General features: G+C 40.6%; 2 protein-coding genes and 1 long non-coding RNA gene across 5 annotated transcripts in view; 2 read left to right on the forward strand and 1 right to left on the reverse strand.

Moving 5' to 3' along the window:
- ACTN2 (actinin alpha 2) overlaps positions 1–5,165 on the forward strand; it is a 51,909-nt gene extending 46,744 nt beyond the window's left edge. Inside the window, exons 19-21 of the mRNA XM_081187478.1 lie at positions 2,054–2,119; positions 3,002–3,160; positions 3,803–5,165. Of these exons, the coding sequence (XP_081043604.1) occupies positions 2,054–2,119; positions 3,002–3,160; positions 3,803–3,961 (384 nt within the window). The 3' untranslated portion in view covers positions 3,962–5,165. The remainder of the gene's footprint in view (positions 1–2,053; positions 2,120–3,001; positions 3,161–3,802) is intronic.
- LOC308583487 lies at positions 3,093–10,097 on the reverse strand. The gene is made up of 3 exons (XR_014006250.1): positions 9,879–10,097; positions 7,606–7,738; positions 3,093–3,256 (listed from the first exon to the last, which is right to left on the reverse strand). It is a non-coding gene; the product is annotated as an uncharacterized lncRNA (long non-coding RNA).
- A 1,187-nt stretch (positions 10,098–11,284) lies between these two features.
- Positions 11,285–21,597, forward strand: part of MTR (5-methyltetrahydrofolate-homocysteine methyltransferase) — a 63,442-nt gene continuing 53,129 nt past the window's right edge. The window contains exons 1-3 of one of the 3 annotated variants that reach the window (XM_081188060.1): positions 11,285–11,692; positions 14,049–14,260; positions 19,363–19,452. In XM_081188060.1, the coding sequence (XP_081044186.1) occupies positions 11,638–11,692; positions 14,049–14,260; positions 19,363–19,452 (357 nt within the window). In that variant the 5' untranslated portion in view covers positions 11,285–11,637. Of the gene's footprint in view, positions 11,693–12,857; positions 12,910–14,048; positions 14,261–19,362; positions 19,453–21,597 lie in introns of those variants that run through there. The other 2 variants (XM_081188058.1, XM_081188059.1) reach the window with 2 other exon arrangements.

The raw sequence follows: 21,597 nt of genomic DNA on the forward strand, positions 1-21,597 counted from the left end.
GATGATGTACTTAAGCAGAAAAATAAAAGGAAATGCTGTGTTTAATTCAGTGAAGAACAATCAGTAAAGATCCATAAAATTAAGTTCCTGCCTGATAAATATGGTTTAAACGCTTGTGCATATTGGATCCAATTATTAATGTCTTTGATCTGATTTTCTAGGGATTATTCCATTTAAATTAGGTGGTAATAGCTGGAAGGGATGCATGTGTGTATGTCAGAGAGAACAGACCTTTTCACACCATTGTTTATCCAGACAATAAATGTGCTTTTGTTAGCTAGTAATTTGTCCAAATACCTTTTCTTATGGCAATAATTTTGACATTGGTGTATAATTTAACGATTGTTAAATAAGTTCTATCTAATTTGGATAGAAATCTAATTCTTCCCCACATACAACAGCCATTACAACTGAAATTACCTTGTGGAAAGTTGTTTGTGTTTTTTGAGCCCCTTTGGAATAGATTGCTTGTGACACGAAGCAATGAGCATCAGAACTCCCCATTCCCTAGATGCCATTGGACCCTACTATTGGAGAGTAGAGTTGTTTTGAGTTCATTTTTGTTACATGCTTATATTTGATAGGGATAAGCAACTGGTGGTCAGAGACCTCAGTCCTTCCCTGATGGAACTTCCGCAGGTGTTCCATCTGGCCCTTAGCATAACAAGGAACACCTCTTCCCCTACCGTCATCTATCTATATGGTACCCAGGTTTGTCCTTCTGGATGAACAGTTATGGGGGAGGCAAGTGATTTCCGTTGGTAAGCAGAATGTGTTAACCGCTCTCACTTCTCTCTGGGTCAGTAAAGGAAGGCCTCTAGTTCAGTGGCAGGGGATCATTTTGCACACAGAACGTCCCAGGTTCAATCCCTGGCATCTTCAGATAGGGCTGGGAATGTCGCATCTGAAACACTGTTGAAAGTCAGTGTTGATAGTACTGAGATAGATAGATCAATGGTCTGATTTAATAACCCAAATTAATTTTTTGTGTACCTTCTTCTCTTCTGTGGTTCCCCTGCATGACATGACAGTCTGGCAGTTTGGGTGCCAGTGCAGTTAAAGCAAATATGAGAGATTTGTGTCTTTCTAGATGTTGTTGAACTCAGCCCCAGCTAGCTTGGCCAACGGTCAGGGATGTTAGAAGCTGTAATCCAACAAGACCTGGAGGTCATAGGTACCCTGTTTAGGGAAGCTTTTAATGTTTGATGAACTACTGTATTTTAATATTTTGTTGGAAGCTGCCCAGAGTGGCTGGGGTATAAACAAACAAACAAACAAATTATTATTATTATTATTACCCCATCCATGGAATAGAGCTTGCTTCTGCAGTTTAGGAAAGGTGGAAAGAATACAGGAAAACAAACTAAATACTAAAATAAACTATGGCAATCAGTTCAAGTAACCTCCACATCAATGTCTCATTAAAAAGTTAGATCTCGGCAGTTAATAGTCTTACTTTAATTAATATAATTGCCTTCCAGTGGAGCTTTAAAAAACCACCACAGGGTAAAACATGCAACCTTTTAATTCCACTTATCCTGATCCCAGGCAAAGGAATCCAATAATTGGATGCAAAGCAAACCATCACTCCAACAAATAAAACTATAAAATAATTCCAAGTCCCACAAATAAGTACTTTCTGCTCAAAAAAATCAGTTTTGGGGGAACATGCCAACAATGTCTATATTACAAATCAGTCTTTAAAAGCACTGTAATTCTTGACAGATGTTACAACACTAATGTTAAAAACAATTAAATGTATGCCACTCCAGTGTTAAACTTTCCTTTCCCCTTCCCACTTTGTCTTCTTTGATTCTGTTTGCTGCATCTCATTGGCCCTTTTCTGACATTATTTCTAGTGATGTTTGCTTTCATGTAATCTACTACTTCCTCCCTTCAACTGATAGTTGGACTGGTCCATCAAAAAAACACGCTGTGTATCATGCAATTGATGGTTGGGTTATTTTAACTTCATGGGAATCCTGATGAACTGCTTGCTTGTGATTTGTGAAACCTTTCTTGCTATGTTCTATGTACTTCTTCCCATCAACAGAAGAAGAATGGGCTTATGGACCATGATGACTTCAGAGCCTGCTTAATTTCCATGGGCTATGATCTGGTATGAATTTTAAGATACAATTTTGTTAAAGTGTTCCACGTGCTACAGATACAGCATTTTACACTACAGGTGCCCTAGCAGAATTATGGATGCTTTCATAGAACACCCACAGCCAAACTCAAGTTACTCAAAATCTTAGTTTACCAAACTTGTTTCTTCCCCCCATAGCCATGTACAAATGTATCTGTATGCCTTTGTGGACATAGACATTAACTTAAACATTATTTATCCACAGATAAATTTTAAAGGCATACAGATACAGCAGAATATATTCTGTTTCTTTTCTGGATAACGTCAATCATTTACTTAATTTTTTTTAATAAAACCAAGCAGCTCCATAAACTGATTGTTTAAAATTTAATGGGACGTGATTCAACTGAACATTTGTGTGAGCAGGAGCCAGCACAATGAGTTGCAATGAGACTTCCCGTCTCCTCCTCTGCATGCCCCCACCTGCTTTGGGTGGTCAGGAGAACCCCCAGAAGAGCATACGGGGGGAAGAGGGGAGATTGTTCCATATGGCAAGCAGAAACACTTGTGCTAACCAAACTATGATAATAGCGCAACTTTTAATTCCACCTCTGGTTTATTATGCTTAGCTTTGGTATTTGTGCTATGCTTCAAGACCACAACTGAATAAAGCACCAGATTTCAGTGGGCTTACACCTGCTTAGCTCTCTTTGTGACCCATGGCTATGAAATAATCCCTTCCTATCTGAAAATACTTAAAGGAAATTTTTGCGTACATAAAAATAATGACAATTTGGACACACAAGTGAATTTTGTATTTTAAAAAGCAAAACTGTGAGATTGTATATATTTGCTTATATAATTCTTTCTGATTTTTCCCTCTACCATGACTGATTTTGAATCCTATCCAAGGGTGAAGCTGAGTTTGCCCGAATCATGTCCTTAGTTGATCCCAACGGTCAGGGAACAGTCTCCTTCCAATCTTTTATTGACTTCATGACCAGAGAGACTGCAGACACTGACACTGCTGAACAAGTTATTGCTTCTTTCAAGATCCTGGCTTCAGATAAGGTCAGTGTTTTTGTCTGCAGATGGTGGGATTTTCCATTTTCCTCAGCTCATACAGGTACCCAAATGCTAGAAAAGCTGAACAAAACGTTCTATAACCTAGGTTAAAAACAGCAGGTTAAATAATACTCATATGGCTTAAATAAAGGATAGCAGCAGTATGGTTTTGGCAAACCAGAGTGACAAGTCCACTCGTGGCAATTCTAGAGAAACTTGACCTAAATTTTACAAATTCTACAGGCCCCAAATTCTGCAGCTGAAATTAAAAAGTACACGCAAGCTCAAATTTTCTAATGAGGAAAGCACAATTTTGTCCAGGCAGGTTGCTGCACAATCCTTGCTTCCAGTGAAAAATGCCAAGGATCAGAGGAACTACACATGGGTGTCATGTGGCTTGTGTGAATCAATTGTATCAGAGGCCTGTAAAATATGTAGAAATGCCCTAGCGTAACTGGTAGGAAAATCTATGAGAATGCAGTATGATATATTTATGGCATACCACAGTTTCCCTGGGCTTCTGACCAACCCTTATAGAATTGCCACTGTAGGGTACAAACAATAAATATTTCATATATTATTATTTTTCTGATGTTGAGAAGTTACAGGAAAACCTCTGAAGAAATTCCTTTTTATAAATCTTTGCAGCCTTATATTCTTGCTGAGGAGCTGCTTCGAGAACTGCCACCCGAACAAGCTCAGTACTGCATTAAAAGAATGCCAGCCTACAAAGGTCCAGGTGGTGTTCCTGGAGCTCTGGATTATACCTCATTTTCATCAGCATTGTATGGCGAAAGTGACCTGTAACGAGCAGCGGTCACCTTAGGCATGTTAAGTGAATATATATGTATTACCCTCCAGTTTGCTCATTGAAAAGTGTGGCAAGCTGACTTCAAAATAAGTTTAGCAGGTACATTCAGTGAGTAACCAGTATATCAAATAAAGTGTGCAGCATTGATAGTTTTTTACATCGTTCATATGTAGTTTGTCAGCCTTATATAGTTACCCACTGCATTTGCCTAACGCCTTACCTGGTTGTAATTTAAAGTAAAAAAACAAAGCCTGTAGGAAGTATTTCTCTCAGTGTCAAGTTAGGAAGCCTCAGGAAAAAGATAAAATATTGAAACCTTTTGAAAGTTTAACCCATTAAAACATTAAAATTCATGAAATGTTTTCCTTAAGAATTATCCACGTTTTATACGAGTCTTTCACAGTCTCCCTCCAGGTGCCTGTTTTTTTACTTTCATGCTGAAGTAGTGCTCTCATCTGTGGAGACCAGATTTGGCACGCTTCTACAGGGAGAGTTGCATATACGAGAGAAACAGGGAAATGAATCAAACCAAGAACATACTACCTAATATCATACGGAACTCTAATTAATTAATTTATTTTAATGTGTAACTCTGTTTTTAATTTTGGTTTGGCTTTCTGTTGGCATAAAAGTCACAGAGCCTCAGGAGTTCTATGTCAATAGATGGATGATAAGTTATAGCTTTAACCTTAAAAGCAATAGATTATATTCAGCTAAGTCATATTCAGAGCACAGCCATTAAAATCAGCAGACAAGTTACGGAAGTCCGTTTATTTCAATGGCTCTGCTCTTGAATATGACTAATATTTGTTATCACCTAATACCTGGCTTTTACCTGGGCAGCTGAAAGGGCACAAAATTAACAGGATAATATAAAGAAGTTCAACATGTTTGTGTTAAACTGTTTTTCTTTATGCTGTGTTCATTGTTCTGCTGCATTTTTTCTTGATTAATGCTGAATGTCAGTTTTTAATCAGGTTTTTTTTTTTACCTTAGTACAGCAATTGTATGGCAAGTTATTAGTAACCATTTGTCATCTTAGAAGCCTATATAGAGCAATAAACTTTTTTACTTGAAGCAGTCGTGGGGGGGATGCAATGCAAGCACTTAGAAGTATCAGCAAATGGCAAAGAACACCATACAGCCCTGTATTCTTAAAATGTGCCTGTTAAATAAAGCCTGCTTTTCAAACCTTAAAAATGGATTTAGTTATGGAGATTCATTCAGTATACCTTCCAAACAATGCACAACTAGATATACTTGGTGTCTTTCCCCAAATTTTCTCCCAATTTAGTTGATTTCCTTTGCAGAACTTTGCTTAGCAAGCCACTTGACCACCTTTTATTTCTTTTACATAGAAAATGTTAACTATGCTTATAAGTAATAATTTGAGCATAAGGAGTGGTGGCAAACTCCTTCTCAACAAAGGTGTTGACTCAGGAGAGGTGGGTAGACCCTACACATTGTTTTTAGCATGAAGCAGCACATGGTCTCCTGCATTTTGGGAAGTTGGGGCACATTTGGAAAAAACTCTCATTGACATTTTAAAAATGTTTAAAAGGGCAGGGTGGTGGGTGCCAAGAGAAGTATCTGAGGATCCCAAGTCTAGCATTTGTTACACACATGATATGGTGCATCTGTTTGCATTTGAAACACAATCTAAGTGTACAGGTGTCTGCAGTTATCAGCAGGAAATTCTTCACACTCAGCTTAGAATAAAATGCCTCCAGTTCATCCTCAATACTCCATCTCTAAAGAATGCCGTGGGGTAGGGGTTTTTTACTTGTAGCTGCTGGGAAGACAGTATATTTGTTAAAATATATCAAATTCAACCACGCTATGTCTATTATTATTCTGTTCAGGCTACATCTTTGGAATCATGTTGAGTATGCAGTCAATGGCAAATAATATGTGTTCCTTAACCGCACTATATTGACGACTTATTCACATTTGACAAATGTTCCCACATAAGTACCTGTGAGGTAAAGTTGGTTCTGTATAAACTGGCACTGCTTGAAAGATCACCACACAGAGGTGCCAGTTTACACACACAGAGTCTCCATCAGAGAATGGCATAGTGGCACCTTCCATTACATGGTGGCAATTACTTTGTGAGAGCCATTTCCTAGTCAATCAAAATTATCACCATAGAGTGGATGGATTTGAGCTCCCCTTTAAGACCTCCTGCAGACAGAGGTAGGTCATTACAACAGCCCTCGAAAAGGTTTTGGGCCCTGTCCACACCACCTGCATTTAGTGTCACCAGCCTCCATTGCAAAGGAATACGTGGAGTTCTACAGAATGAACTATTTGCATATAACAGCCCAGCCTTGACACAAAGATCAATTTGGCTCCCATTTTGCAGGTGTATAACTGGTAACTTTTAAGCCCATAAAAATTGAATTGTCCAACTGCATATAAGCATAAATGCTTGGGTGTGCTATCACAAAAACAGTTCAACCTCATAACATAATAATGAGTTAGTGTTGTGGGTTTTCTGGAATAGGGTTGCCTTCCCAAAGCTGGCTAAGGGAGGCGCCGGGTTTTGAGAAGGTGTTGTGAGGCCCTGGCAGGGTCCTAGAACCCTCCCACCTCCTCCCCAAAGTTGGGAAAGTGCTAACCAGGCTTTGGAAAGGTGGAAGGACTCTAGGACCCTGTCAGAGCCCTCCTTCCTCCTTCCCAAAGGCTAGCGCCTTGCTTACTCAGCTTTCAGAAGGCATTGCAAGGGCTGGAGGGGTGTCAAATGTTGCTGAGGGCCGCCAAAAGAGGCATTGAGGGTCGTGTGTGGCCCTTGGACTGCACATTGGACTCCCCTGCTCTAGACAGTTATCTAATTTAGCAAGTTTATTTTACTTGTATTTAGTTAATGAAGCTAAAAATGTTGAAACTTGTCTAATACTGTATGTGCAATTGGCATCCAGTCGTCTTTCCTGATGAACTTAAGGAAGAGTTTCCACGGAAAAATAAAGCACTGGAAAATTGTCCATTCCACATCACTCTAGCGAGCTACTCAGAGCTAAGGATTGCTCCAGAAACCATGATAGTTTTGTCTTGTTTTAAAAACTACCCCCCTGAAGAATGTATTGCCAAACTGATCTTCCATTTTCTATTTATTTGTTACAATTATTTCTATCCCATCTTTCAGGATACAGATTCTTCCAAGGCAGATTATAATTAAGTTGCATATTTTAAAAACACAATAAGCAATTTTAACATACTAAAAATCCTTTCCCCAGAGCAGTTGATGGTAGATCACTCAGGGTGGGGAGATAAAAGTCTGGCCAGAGAGCAAGCCCTGAGGTGATCTTTGCCTCCCTGCCTCCCTCTCCTGGAATTATTCCCACAGGATGATTGATCCATCCAGCATCCTCACCCAACAGTAACAAGCCTGCCAACACCAACAGAAAATGGCCTTTGACATGTGATTTCTGATCCATGAAGGAGATTTCCAATTCCCAAAGACTGCAGGGCAAATGACAGCTGGTGTTCTACACTAAAAACACAAGCAGATATTTAATGCTGCTCTCTCTCCTGCAATGGGATGCTCATCGTCTTGCTGTGTCTTGCATATTTTTTACTGTAAAACTACATAGGATGCCAGCGAACACACATATTTCCTTTGACATAACTTTCAACTTGCCTGGGGAGGACGTCTGCAAAGGCGAATGAGAAGACAGGAGAAGAATGCTCAACCAGTCTGCCACACGCTGATTCTTTCTCTCCTCTAGGCCTTTTTCTCTTTCACCTAGACTTATGTTCAGCTTCTGAGACAGCTGAGAATAAAAGGCAAGGGGAAGGAGATGTGGTGGTAAATTAAGGGGCAGAGAAAAGATCAAGGAGCCATCCCACATTTTTAATCTTTCCGGCCATTTTTAATGTTTTGGAGATTGTAAGTTTACTCTATTTAAAAATCACAGAGAAATAAATAAGATTTGAGTGCTTTCTTTGATACAATTTCTTTTGGAATCTAAATAAATGGAAAACCTCAAGCCTTTATTGAAAGATAATATTTATCTACTACAAGATCTCCTGTCGTTTGTCCTTCTCTTATTTAGATATGTTGCATGCCACCCTAATCTCTGAACAGTGCGAAATTCCAGGGGTTCCAGGCACTTACTCTGGGTTAATGTTTCCTTTGGGAATTAGTCACAGCAGAGATTGTGGTGTCTTTATGATAAATGGTTTATTTACATATACGTATACAATCTGAGCCTGCGATGGAGGGGCTCACAGCATGGACATCAGAAACAGTCTTGTTTCTGCCATAATCACAGCCTTGGATTCCAGCAGGAATAAAACATTGTTCTCAAGCATTGCTCTCTCTCCAGCTTGCTGCTCTACTTCCAGGTCATACCACTACCACTCAACTTTTGCCTTTGTCTTTTTCTAACTACCAGCCAGTAACAGATAGGTAGCCATGTTGGTCTGCCATAGTCAAAATAAAAAAAAAATCCTTCCTGTAGCACCTTAAAGACCAACTAAGTTAGTTCTTGGTATAAGCTTTCGTGTGCATGCACACTTCTTCAGATACACTGAAAAGTATATCTGAAAAGTACACTTTTCAATGTATCTGAAGAAGTGTGCATGCACACGAAAGCTTATACCAAGAACTAACTTAGTTGGTCTTTAAGGTGCTACAGGAAGGATTTTTTTTATTTTGACTACCAGCCAGTAAACAGTCATCTTACACAGATCCACTTTCCTTTGTTTCCCTTAATGCCTCATTACCCAGGCTATCACCTCAATACAGAAAGCTAGCTTGGCTTATATTTTAACACCTGCTGGATCCCTCTCCCCAAAACTCATAACAGATATAAATGGTTTTGTAGGTGAATAATCTTTGGTTATCAAATACCAATACTATATAGGGAGAGTTCCTTGGCATTTAACCTTAGCTAAGTGTTTTAATATATTGTTATTTTCTGTATATTCAAAGGCCCAAACTTGCAAATATGTGTGTGTGTGTTGTGTGTATATCATTAGAATATGGAATCATTATAACAGATATAAATGTAATCTATAGATAGATAGATAGATAGATAGACAGATAGTCCAGTAGCACCTTAGAGACCAATTAAGTTTGTTCTTGGTATAAGCTTTCGTGTGCATGTACACTTCTTCAGATACCTCTCTCCGTATCTCCCCTTCATATCTGAAGAAGTGTGCATGCACATGAAAGCTTATACCAAGAACAAACTTAATTGGTCTCCAAGGTGCTACTGGATTTTTTTTCGACTGCGTCAGACCAACACAGCTACCTACCTGTAATAATTTTAGCTTGACTTGCTCCCAATAAGTGAAAACTCCCACCCATTGATCAAGAAGTATTCAAATAGCTTCAAATATATGCACCCTTATCAGTGACAAAGATCAGGTCATGAAACCTGTGAAGCTTTACTTAAGCTGTAAGCCACTGCCAAGTAGCTAATTACTCAGTAACATGAGATTCACATACAAAATGAGTTTCTGTGGAACAGTTACCCCTTATTCTCAAAAACTGCCCATATGGTAGGTTGTGCCTCAGTGATCTGGGGTGAGGTCTGGGGGTGTGCCAAGAAAGATCTTGCTCTTCAGAGTAAAGAACAACTTGATACTTTCATAATTAACAGATAGGTTAACCAGAACCATGATACAAGTTCACAGTGAATGCAAGAAGCCAAGATTTTACATGGGAGAGCTAATGACTCTGTCAATTTGCTACTCATCCAATGACAGCCTTCCAGCAAACTTACTTAATTTATTAAGAGATTGTGTTGACTTAAATATAAAATACGAACAAGAGGCCTGCTTGAGTTGTCATGCATCTTACAGTAGATATGCACAGGACATGAAACTGAATTAGGCCCGCTTTGCACATTAGTTTAAACCAGGGATGTGAGATATCTTGCCCTTGGGACTTTCCACACCACTTACCAGCCCTGCTTTGTATTCCCCTTGAGTGTTTCTGGCAGGCTGGAATGTGTCCTTGAACTGAGATGCTTCTTGCTTACCTAAACTTTTATGCACAGAGGTGTAGGGGGAAATGTGCAGGCAGTACAGCTGCTCAGTACGAAGCAAACTGGCTCCCATCTTCCAGCAGTGGTGGACCATGGCATCTCAAAGTTCAGTGGTGCCCTGTGCGACGCCAAAATCTGTCCCACCTTCCATTGGACTTCATAGTTGTGGCACCTGTTGCAGCACCCCAGAAGCTCTGCACCTGGTGCGACCCAACGGTTGTGCTTCCCTAGATCCACCTTTGCTTCCAGCAGTCTGACCTGTCAGTCAGTCCATCCATCCATCCATCCATCCATCCATCCAGTATTAGGAAACTGGCAAGGACAGTTCTACAAACTAATTCCTGGAAGAAATAAAAAGAATCCAGCATTCAGAGCACTAAAGCAAAAGAGAAAAAATGGTAAGTAGATGGGATGGAAAATGACCACAGCAATTCTCAGCCCAGCAAGAGTTATATACCTAAGTATAAGCTCTACATTTTAAAATGCACTCATCAGTAGTGTAAAAACGCAGCCCTACGACATATTAAATTTGGGGGGCATGAGCTTTCGTAAGCAAGATGCTACACTTCATTTTATTTACTTTGTGCCCCACCTTTCCTCCAAGAAGCTCAAGGCGGTCCTCCTCATTTAAACCCCACAACAACCCAGTGGGGTAGCTTAGGCTGAGAGGCAGCGACTGGCTCAGGGTCACCCAGGGTCAGGGAGCTTCAGGGCTGGCTGGGATTTGAACACTGCTAGCCCAGGTCCTGTCCCGACGCTCTAACCAATACATGGCACACTCTTTTGGAGCAGGGTGTGCGTAGAGCAAGTGCTGGAAGCTGAATTAGGACATGGAGCCCTTTCAACATTTCTGCATCCTTTGCAAAAGAGGTCTAGTGTTGCCTTCCCTCCTAATTCGGATTAAGGCCATGGTGCCTCTTCTGGGAACCTGTCCTTGAACCAGGGCCGGATTTAGATTTAATGAGGCCCTAAGCTACTGACGGTAATGGGGTCCTTTATATGTCCAGCTGTCCTTTGTCAACAAATTGTCACTGTTTTTGTGTTGAATATATGCTATATGGAACAGACTTCTGAACGCATTGTTTGAGAACCAAGGTACCGCTGTATATAGAAATGAGCAAACCAGGGATATTTTAGGGAGTAGGCTAGCAGGCAGGGCCCATTACTTACACCATAGGAGCCTACACAACACAAAACACTGTTGCTGTATGTAGGTTTTATTTTATTTGTTTTTTTCTCTTATATTTTGGAAATGTACATCCAGTGATTTTTTTCCTTTAATTTTTTTGGTGGGCCCCATGAGAGCGGGGCCCTAAGATATAGCTTGTTTAGCTTATACATAAATCCTGCACTGATTCATTTATTAAATCTGTGTACTGTACGTGGTTTCGGGGAAGGGAGAGAAGAATAAAACCAATAGCCACTGGGGAAAGAGGGCGCCTTTAATAGACAGAGAAACCGAACACAGAGACGCCTTCCACCCGCTCAGCTCCGCCTCTCCTCACAGCTGAGGCGGCGAAAACAGGAGCTCACGAGCGAGCGAAGAAGGGAAGCCCGGTACAATACCCGGATGACGCGCAGGCGCCTTCTCCGCCCTACCCTGCCTACGGCCTCCCCAGCCAGCGAATTGGGGCTCTTCTCCCATTTGCGGTGTCGGAAGGCGAGTGCGGAGCGGGATGTCGCCCGCCATCCACGAGCCGCCTCATCAGCCCGGCGGCCAGCAGTCGGACGGTGCGTGTTTGTTTGCCGGGAGCCGCCAGGTCACGCGGTGCGCAGCTTGGGTCCTGGCCTCGCGTTCTTCCCGCTGGGTCTGGGGGGTTGGAGCGCGCGCGCGCGCGTGTCCCGCTGCAGCTGGTGCAGCAAAGTTTTATTTCCCACTTAAGGGAAGAGAGTAGTCGCTGAGGCAGGCTTTAACGGTGTGTCGGGAGAGAGGATATTTTTTGCTGAGAACGTAATGGATGATAGTTCATGCGGTTTCTGGGTGCAGAACAAGAAGTTAGGGGGGGTAACTCTTTCCAGCTAACTTTGCCTCACAGCAGACCTGTTGAACTTAAGGAGCGCGACAAAGTTCGGTCCCTTCATTTCAGTAGGTCTGCTCTGAGGGTAAAGTTAGTTGCCTTCCACTCCTAATTTTTTCCCCTAGTTAGACTTATTAGTGTGGTTTGTTTTTTTTAAACTTTCTTCTCTTTAGTAGCTGTCGTGGTGGACAGAACATGATGCAATGAAGCATGTGGATTGAATAACCTTTGGCTGTGTTGAGCTGGACAATGGATAGTAGGCAATAAATGGATCTTCTGTATTCATTAGTACCCTGTGAGACATTATTAAGAGGCACAGTAACTTGCCTTCTAAATATGTCTGTGTGTTTGGCAGCAGGAAAAAATACATCAACACACTTGGGAACCACATGTACTGTGGTCGCGACTTGCTTTTATTTTCTTTAAATGAAACGTGGTAGATTGACATGCCTTGGGTTTCGAAAGAGAACTTTATCTTGCAGTATTTTAAAGGACCTTTGGGAGGCACGGAAGAAATATAAAAAAGCAGGACCAGCAGACTTAACATCTTTTAGGACATAGCTATGTAAAAGTTTTGGTCCATGCTTCATATATACCACTAAATCTATATACGCCTTAAAGAGTAAAACAGAGCAGGCTTGCAAGTGTTCATAGAACTTGCCCCTTAGGTGTAATCATAGAGATACACATTTGGGAATTAAAATGAATCCCAGGGTTTCTTAATAGTCCGCAGTGTTACTGAAGGTTGTCCAAAAATCTGTAGTGTGCATGTTTATTTAGAAGTAACCCTCAATAAGTTCAAGAAAGTGAGTAGGGTTTTTGCATTTAATGTTTTATTCCTTGTATAGGTAAAAGTTCATTCTCTTTAAAATTTGCCGCTTGAAGGGGCCCAAATGACTCAAAACCCTGTATGTTTTAAGACTCACCAAGGTTAGTTCAGTGAAAATCACATTCCCCCCCCCCCCGTGTTTTGCATTGTTTTGAATGTGTGCAATGCTGGTGATAGGTTCTGTGCCATATTTTACCTCTGTCTTATGGTGATGCTTTCTTAATGGGAGCTGAAGAAATCCCTGTATAGTTGTGCTGTCCTTCTCTTAAATTAACATGGGACTCAATGTGCCAAGCATCTTTTCTAGGTGCAGGGTAAAACTGTGTATTCCAGTTTGGATATAGTGTGGTTTTCTAAGCTTCTGTTTTATCTCACTGTTTTATCTCACTGAAATTACCTGTGGGACTTGGTGGGACTTCAGAGTGAACATTGTTGGGATAGGGCTATCAGTGATTGCTCTTGTGTGGTGACCTAACCTCTTAATGCCATTTGCTCAATAGGAAGCTGATTTATTTTTTAGAAGGACTGGTGTAGCTTAAAAATCATGTGGGTAGGCATGGCCTGTGTGCTGTGTGGTGTTGTTTAGTTGTTTAGTCGTGTCCGTAACAGCTCACAATTGTTGGTAATCTCTCCTGAATGTCTTGACAGTCTGACAGAGCATGTGCAAAAATGCCTACCTACTACTGTAATAAGAAACTTATTAACTAGTCAAGAAGACTTGATTTAATCAGTTATTTACAGAAAGACTCATTCTTGCAGGTACAACCTTAATATTTACAACCAGATGAAGGATTCATTTTTGGAATAATTAATTTTTGGAGTAGTTTTTACAGTTACATCAAAAATTACTGATTTGGTTATACTATTAGAAATACATAGATAGATAATTATGAAATTATTGTGAAGTTTAATAAGTTAATTGTTTATATTTGGATAATTTTTCTGCTGTACTTTATTGGAAGAAGGAAAACAATAATTTCCTTAATAACAATTTAAACAATTTATTGAACTAAAACAATAACGTTATATCATATGTATCCATGTTTGTTAACTGATGTGGTTAAACAATTGTTTTTTTTAAAAAAAACTTACTCAGTTTTAGCACACATGAAAAACTTAAATCCTGATTTTAAAAATCCGATTTAAATTAAAAAAAGATTATTATTTTTTTAAAATCATTGATTTTTATCCACCCTGGCTTTGAATATGCATTTCTCACTTGACCCTGTTCCTAACACAGCTACGAAGAAAAGCCTGAAAGATGAAATTGAAATGGTTTTGCGGGAACGCATTATGGTTTTGGATGGAGGCATGGGGACCATGATCCAGCAACATAACTTAACAGAAGAACAATTTCAAGGTGAAGAATTTAAGGATCATATGAAACCGCTAAAGGGAAACAATGATCTTTTAAGCATAACTCAGCCCGACATAATCTACAAAATTCACAAGGTCAGTATAGTTTGTTTTATGAGGATTTCACTGGGAGAATACTGATTATTTGCAAAGGCATATGCAGATAACTTAGATGACAATAATTATCATGGTTCCTTTTGCTGAAAAACTTGTGTGAATTATAATGTATGTAGAGGTAATTGCTGAGTATGTTGCATACTTTCTCTTTCTTTAGTAAAAACTTGATAATTATAACAGCCAATAAGACCCCACTGCATTGGACTGAAAAACTTTTATCAGTTTGAATGGACTGTGATTTCACTGAATATTCTTTACAGAATTGTTTTGTTGTTTTTTATTTACTGAATAAATTTATATCCTGCCCTTCCTCCTGAAGGAGCCCTGGGTGGCAAAGAACAAGTGAGAAAACAATTTTAAACATTTACAGTACAGAGGTAGACTAGGAATGCGTGTTGGAAGAGTAAGGTCTTCACACTAGGCGCCAAAACAACAACAGAGATGGCACCTGTCTAATATTCCAGGGGAGAGCATTCCAAAGTGTAGGTGCCACAGCACTAAAAGCCTAATACCTATATTGTGTGTAACAGACCTCCTATGAAGATGGTATCTGCAGGAGGAGGCCCTCACCTGCAGAATATAGTAGTTTAATTGGTTGGATATATAAGGAGTGAGATGATTTTTCAAATATCATGGTCTCAAGCTGTATTTATGCACCAAAACCATCACCTTGAGCTAAGTCCAGTAGCTAATTGGCAGCCGGTGCAATTTTTCCAGCAGCAGGGCAGCATATTTGCAATACCCTGCCCTGGCAAGCAGTTGAGCTAGTGCATTTTGCAGCAACTGGAGTTTCTCAAGAGCAGCCCCATGTAGAATGCATTGCAGTAGTTCAGCCTGGAAGTTTCAAGTGGAAAGAATGATAGGGTAGTGCAACTTCTGCAGGTGCTACCCATCTTAGCAGTACCCTTCTGTCTTTTTTTTTTTTAAAATGAGATGTGGTTTGGCATATAACTCTTTTACCATGCATCTCTACCTTGAATCACTTGCAGTATTGCCTGGTCTCTTGGTATCATTCTATCATTGTATCTATTTTATTTTTCATTGATTTTTTAAAATTCTCTTAATCTTTTCACCTTCAAAAGAAATTCTTAAAGTATTTGATGCTTGAATAAAATAAAACAAAACATTTTATTGCAGACTGCGGACTTCCCACAGTTGCCTGGTTGGATCCTGGACTTCATGTGCCATTGGCCTGATCCAGCAGGATCTTCTTATGTCTATTATTATTATTATTATTATTATTATTATTATTATTATTATTATTATTATTATTATTATTTTATACTCAGCCCATCTGACTGGGTTCCCTCAGCCACTCTCGACAGCTCCCAATGGTATATTAAAAACACCATAAAGCATCAAACATTAAAAACTTCCCTAAACAGGGCTGCCTTCAGATGTCTTTTAAAAGTAAGATAGTTGTTTATTTCTTTGACATCTGCTGGGAGGACGTTCCACAGGGTGGGCGCCACTACCAAGAAGACCCACTGCCTGGTTCCCTGTAATGTTTTTAGATTATTAAAATGAAACATATGCTGTCTTCCATTTTAGCACAGTTTTTTATCCCCCCTGCTCTATAATTAGCAATAAAATACTTTCAACTCCTAAAAAAGCTACTTACGTAATGGTTCAATAGCAGTAAATACAAAAATATTTGAGTGTACATTTTAAAAGGTGATAGAGTAAGTGCTTTGGAAATGGCGTGCTTGAGTGAATTGAATTTCCCCCACCTACACACTTATGTCAGCCCATTTGTGTGGGTGGAATATTGAGAGGTTTACGTGCAGACAAAGTGCAGTACCTGCTTCTCCACTCAGTTTCAATTTCACATGCAGTTTACCATGGAAGAGCCTTGATTGGATACTGCTAGGAGCCTCCAGTTTAGAAGCATCGCTAGGTAGAGGGGGGAAGCTAAGCAGACATGAGAAGAGAAAAGAGGATTTGGCTCATTATAAGAAAAAACAGGTGATGGAAAGATCTGCAACACAGTGGCAGGTTGAAAGGCAGGGAAAATGTGTGTTGTGGGGGGTGAATTGGGAAAGCTGAAAAGGTTGAAAACTAGGGATTTGAGCTGCTTAATAGCTAAGAACATAGGGAAACAATGTATGGCACCTCTGAGAATAGAGTTAATTTATTTTCCCTGTTAAGTTTACTACTACTACTACTACTACTAATGTTATTATTTATACACCATCCATCTGATGGGTTTCCCTAGCCACTTTGGGCGGCTCCCAGCAGCATAGTAAAAACATGATAAAATATCAAATATTAAAAACTTCCCTAAACAGAGCGGCCTTCAGATGTTTTCTAAAAATCAGATAGTTGTTTATTTCATTGACATCTGAAGGGAGGGTGTTCCACAGGGAGGGTGCCACTACCAAGAAGGCCCTGTAGCTGGTTCCCTGTAACCTCACTTCTTGCAGTGAGGGAACCTCCCGAAGACCTTTGGAGGGGGACCTCAGTGTGTTGGCTTTTTGCAGTATGGTAGCACTGCAGAGAGCTTGCTGGGGAGACCTTGCATTAAAAAGAAAGGACTCAAAAAAAATACTTAAAGAAGGTTTTAATAAGAAAAACAAAAACTCCATTTACACTAAGTACATCAACAAACCAGACCCAACCACCAACCCATCCCCCAGGGTAATGGGAGAGCTAGGTGCTGCTCCTTATATACTACACCCAGATGCTGACACACCTTAATCAAATACAACTCAGCAGCACCTGCTACGTTTCACAGCTGTAAAGCTGGGTCTCGTTATCTTGCTCTGGCCCTTGCTCTGGCCCCTTAAAGACATACACATGGAGTGGAACAATGATGAACCTTTACATTTAAAGAAACCATTCAACACAGTGATGGAGGCTGAGCGATGGGGGTGGAGACACTCCTTCAGGTATACTGAGCCAAGGCCATTTAGGGCTTTTAAGCTCAGCACCAACACTTTGAATTGTGCTTGGAAATGTACTGGGAGCCAATGAAGATCCTTTAGGACCAGAGTTCTATGATCCCGACAGCCACTCCTGGCCACCAGTCTAGCTGCTGCATTCTGGATTAGTTGTAGTTTCCAGGTCACCTTCAAAGGTAGCCCCATGTAGAGCGCATTGCAGTAGTCCAAGCAGGAGATAACCAGAGCATGTACCACTCTGGCAAGACAGTGCACAGGCAGGTGGGGTCTCAGCCTGTGTACCAGATGGATCTGGTAGAAGATGCGCTAGACACAGAATTGACCTGTGCCTCCGTGGACAGCTGTGAGTCCAAAATGACTCCCAGGCTGCACACCTAGTCCTCCTGGGGCACAGTTACCCCATTCTGGACCAGAGAGACCCCCACACCTGCCCCGGCCCCTGTCCCACAAAACCAGTACTTGTCAGGATTCAACCTCAGTCTGTTAACCGCCAGCCATCCTCCAGCTGCTCTCCAATCACTTGGGATAAGGACATGGGGGAATATGTGTTGGATAAATGTGTTATATGTTACAGTGCAACTTGGTGTTTGTGTTTTAAAAAAAAACAATAAGGGGGGGGGGAGAAGGAAACTTAAGCTCTGCAACATCAAATTCCCATCCTCCCCATCCCTTCTGACACCATCACTTACTGAAAAAATGGAAAAATATCTCCATGCCCTACCTCTCACTTGCTGCTTCTACTATTGTTGACAAATGCTGAAACTGAATGGGGTCTGCTGCTACTATTCAGTCCAGCAGAGGAGAAACCTATGCAAATGCGGGGGGAATATCCAAAAGAGAGACCTCGAAGCTATGACAGAGAATCTTCCTGTCTTGTGTGTGTTGGTGCAGGTGATGATGGCACCCTGCCAAAGTTAGGCTTCCCAGGTAACTGCTTGTGTATCCTTGATGTAGTGCTGCCCCTGCACAATAGTGTTCTCTGCACCCTCTCACTGCATGTGAAATGTGTGCTGAAGCCTCTGAGAGTGGTCTCACCTGGACAATCCAGCCACCTCGGGGGTGGGAAAGGGGTAGACAAGCAGCAAATTCAAGGCCCACTTGCAAATCTATATATGTTACTGGCTCCCAGTTGACAGGCAAGGTTTCATCTGCTGTAGGGTAAGCATCTGTTCAAATATTGAAGTGCATGGGATGCATTTGCAAAAAAGAAAAGAAAAAAAGTTATTACCAGAGAAGGGAGGTCAATCTGTCTCCCAACCCTCTTTGTGTCATTTCCTGTCATAAATAATCATGTAAGTTCAACCTTAGTTTTTGAAAAATGTGTTTGCGTCTAGAGAAACCTTGTCACTTATCAATAAGTTTCCTTGAAAATCTAAGCTGGGAATTTCTCTTCTAGCATTTTGATTAAAATATAATTGGCTTTAATTACCCTTGTCCTCATTTATTTTTATTTTTCACTGAGGAAAATCTCAAGGGTTTAAACCGTACCACATCATTATATTGATATTCTAAACAGTCACATCAGTACTTCCAAGTCTAGAAAGAAGTATGCACATTTCTTTAAGGAACTGAAGTGTCTTCATTTTGGGGAACAGCGTGAGTACCCAAGAGGAATTACTGCTATTGCCACTTTCAGTTATAATTTAATTACATAATATATGGTAGATTTTCATCTCCTGCTGTTCAAATAATGAAAAGGCACTAGCTGACTTTGCAGATGGTAGGACTTTTTAAGATTTCCCTCTAATCTCTTAAGATTAATTGCAGAATTAAAAGTGATGAGAGAAAGCCCTGTTTTACACCTGGTTACTTACTGAGAGTGGTAGGCAAACCTGTTCCCCTCACAGAACTACAGTTCCTAGAGTTCTGTGTGGAAAAGGGATTGGTTGTTAAACCACTCGAGGAATTTTAGCTCTGTGAAGAGAATAGGGGTCTCTGAACAACCCTCAGCACCCTTAACAAACTATAGTTCCCAGGATTCTTTGGAGGAAGTCAGGACTGTTTAAAGCAGTATGACACTACTTTAAATACAGAGAGCAGATGGGCTTCTACTGTGAAGGACTGTAGAAGAGCTTAAATTCCTTGTTTGACATTTGTAAAGAGGCTTAACTTGCATTTGAAAAGCAACTTGTTCTCCCCCCCCCCCAAAGAAACCCCCTAATCATTCTCTTTTTCTTGCAGGAATACTTGATGTCTGGTGCTGATATCATTGAGACAAACACTTTCAGCAGCACCAGAATAGCACAAGCTGACTATGGCCTTGAACATCTGGTAAGAATTTTGAATTTCTTGTTAATCAAGGTTGGGTTTTCTAGCTTGTTCACATTTACTCTTCTCCTTCACGTGGCTGTCTCGCCACCCCCTGTTGAAATTTAGATGGGGCACATGCCTGCCCCTTTTGCTTATTTTATTCTGCACTGTGCCATGTACAATCATGGCACTATATTAAAAATAGCAACATTTGTCTGAGACGTTATAGGTAATGTCGTTTTTATTTGCTTCTTTCTGATGAAAGATTATCCCAGTCCCAGTCTAGCAAATGAAGATTGAATGAGTAGGAGAGAGAACGTGCAAGGATTAGCAGCCACAGTACTCCATTGTATGTTTTCAGCTCAAGGTCAGCAGCTGCAGTCCCTTGTTTCTGCTGAGAGAAGAAAAGTTTGCAGGCAGTAGTGTTAAGGGGGCATGCCTGATCCCCTGGAAGCAGTTTTACTAGGCAGCCAAGCCAGTGCCTAATTATAAGGCTGGGTGATCTCTTGTAATGCATTCTTGCGTTAGCATACATTCTGGATCAAAATCAAACATGCCCATGCACTGTTTGGCTACTCATCAAAGGATCCTTAAAGGATCAGTGAAACAAGAGTGCCTCGCTTCGGTTCTTTTTATTCTGTTAAAGGGGATAAAGGAGTTCCCTCATCATTGGTGCAATGTGGCATGAGGGGCTTATTTAGACTTATCAATGTGGGTTTGAGGGACATTAATTTCCCAAACGAGTACTTTTTGAATAATTGTTCTCTAATGGAGAACACTTGCTTCATAGCAAGACTGTGACACTTTTAGTATCCTGTGGCTCGGTTTCAACTGGGCTCTAAATACACATTTTAAAATAAATTAATAAATGTGGATAGTCATGACTGATTTATGCTGTCTTGTGACATTTGAAATCCTTTCCCTAGTTCTTGAGGTAAGTAAATTTGTGACACTGATTACATTCAGGCATAAAGCTAAACTGTGGCATAGCTTTATGTGAATGGACAAGGACATCTGAGCTCCCCACTGCCTTCCAATATTAGTAGGAGATTGAAAACAATAGTGAGAATTTCCAGCTAACTTTGTTTACCTATGATGTCTGTGTTGTTGTTTTTAAATAAACAACCTTAAACCTTAACTATGGTTTAGGGAAACTATCCAACTCAAAACTGTGGTTGCTGATTCTGGTTTGTTTCCCTAAACATAAGATTAACTGCAGTTCTAGGTTCAGATGCAACAATAAACCATGGTTAATTGGAAGCTTTTACTTCAGTTTTCAATCTACTCCACGTGGCAATATCAGAAGAAAGGAAAATGATAGCCCACAGCCTAAGGTTTCTGCATGTAACACTAAACAATCATTTGTTGGAAGCCTACTACAAAAAAATTCTGAGGCAACTTAGAGCACAAAAAGTACCGTTACTTTACACTTTACTGGGCACTAAAATAACCACAGGCTTAATTCTAAAAGCAAAAGATGGAAACATTCACCTCTTCCCAACCACATGCACATGATTGTGATCATCAAAAAATGAGCCAGCTAAAGCACCCACAGAAATGTTAATCATTAGATGCATGGGAGAAGAGGAAAGTCTTTGGTACCAAAAATGTGTTGATGTAGGCAACTAGGCAAATGTCCTTGGGGAGAGCATTCCCCAAATGTGAGCTTGCACCACTGAAAAAACCCTCTCCCTCGTTGCTACCCTTAAAGCGTGTGTTAAAAGGGCAATCAAAAGAGGGCCTCTGATGATCTTGGAGGGGTCTGTGTTGACCCACAGGCTGAAGTTCTCTGCTGTCTTAGAAAGACATGACTAACAAGGTCAGAATGAAAACTGGAAGAAAGATCTGCTAGTGCACGAAAAGGAAGATGAGCGTACATTCTTCCTAATGACCAAGGGGAGGATGCTTGACTCCAGGCTGGATGTATGTTGATCCTGACTGGAGGATCACATACTAATTGGGCACTCTCAGTAACCCATTGGTACAGCATTGCCTTGGTTGAATTTGGTGGGGAGGGGTGAGATTAGGCTTTTGTGTCTTCTAGAGTTCTTCCTCTTTCACATTTCAGTAGAGGGTGTTGACGAGAGCTGCAAAAAAAAATCCTGTCATAGTGTTAGCCCTTGCCAGCTAACATTTCTAACAAGGTGGAGACTTTTGAGCCAAGTT

The sequence above is a fragment of the Podarcis bocagei genome (assembly GCF_964188305.1).
Source record: "Podarcis bocagei genome assembly, chromosome: 3".
Lineage (NCBI taxonomy): Eukaryota > Metazoa > Chordata > Lepidosauria > Squamata > Lacertidae > Podarcis > Podarcis bocagei.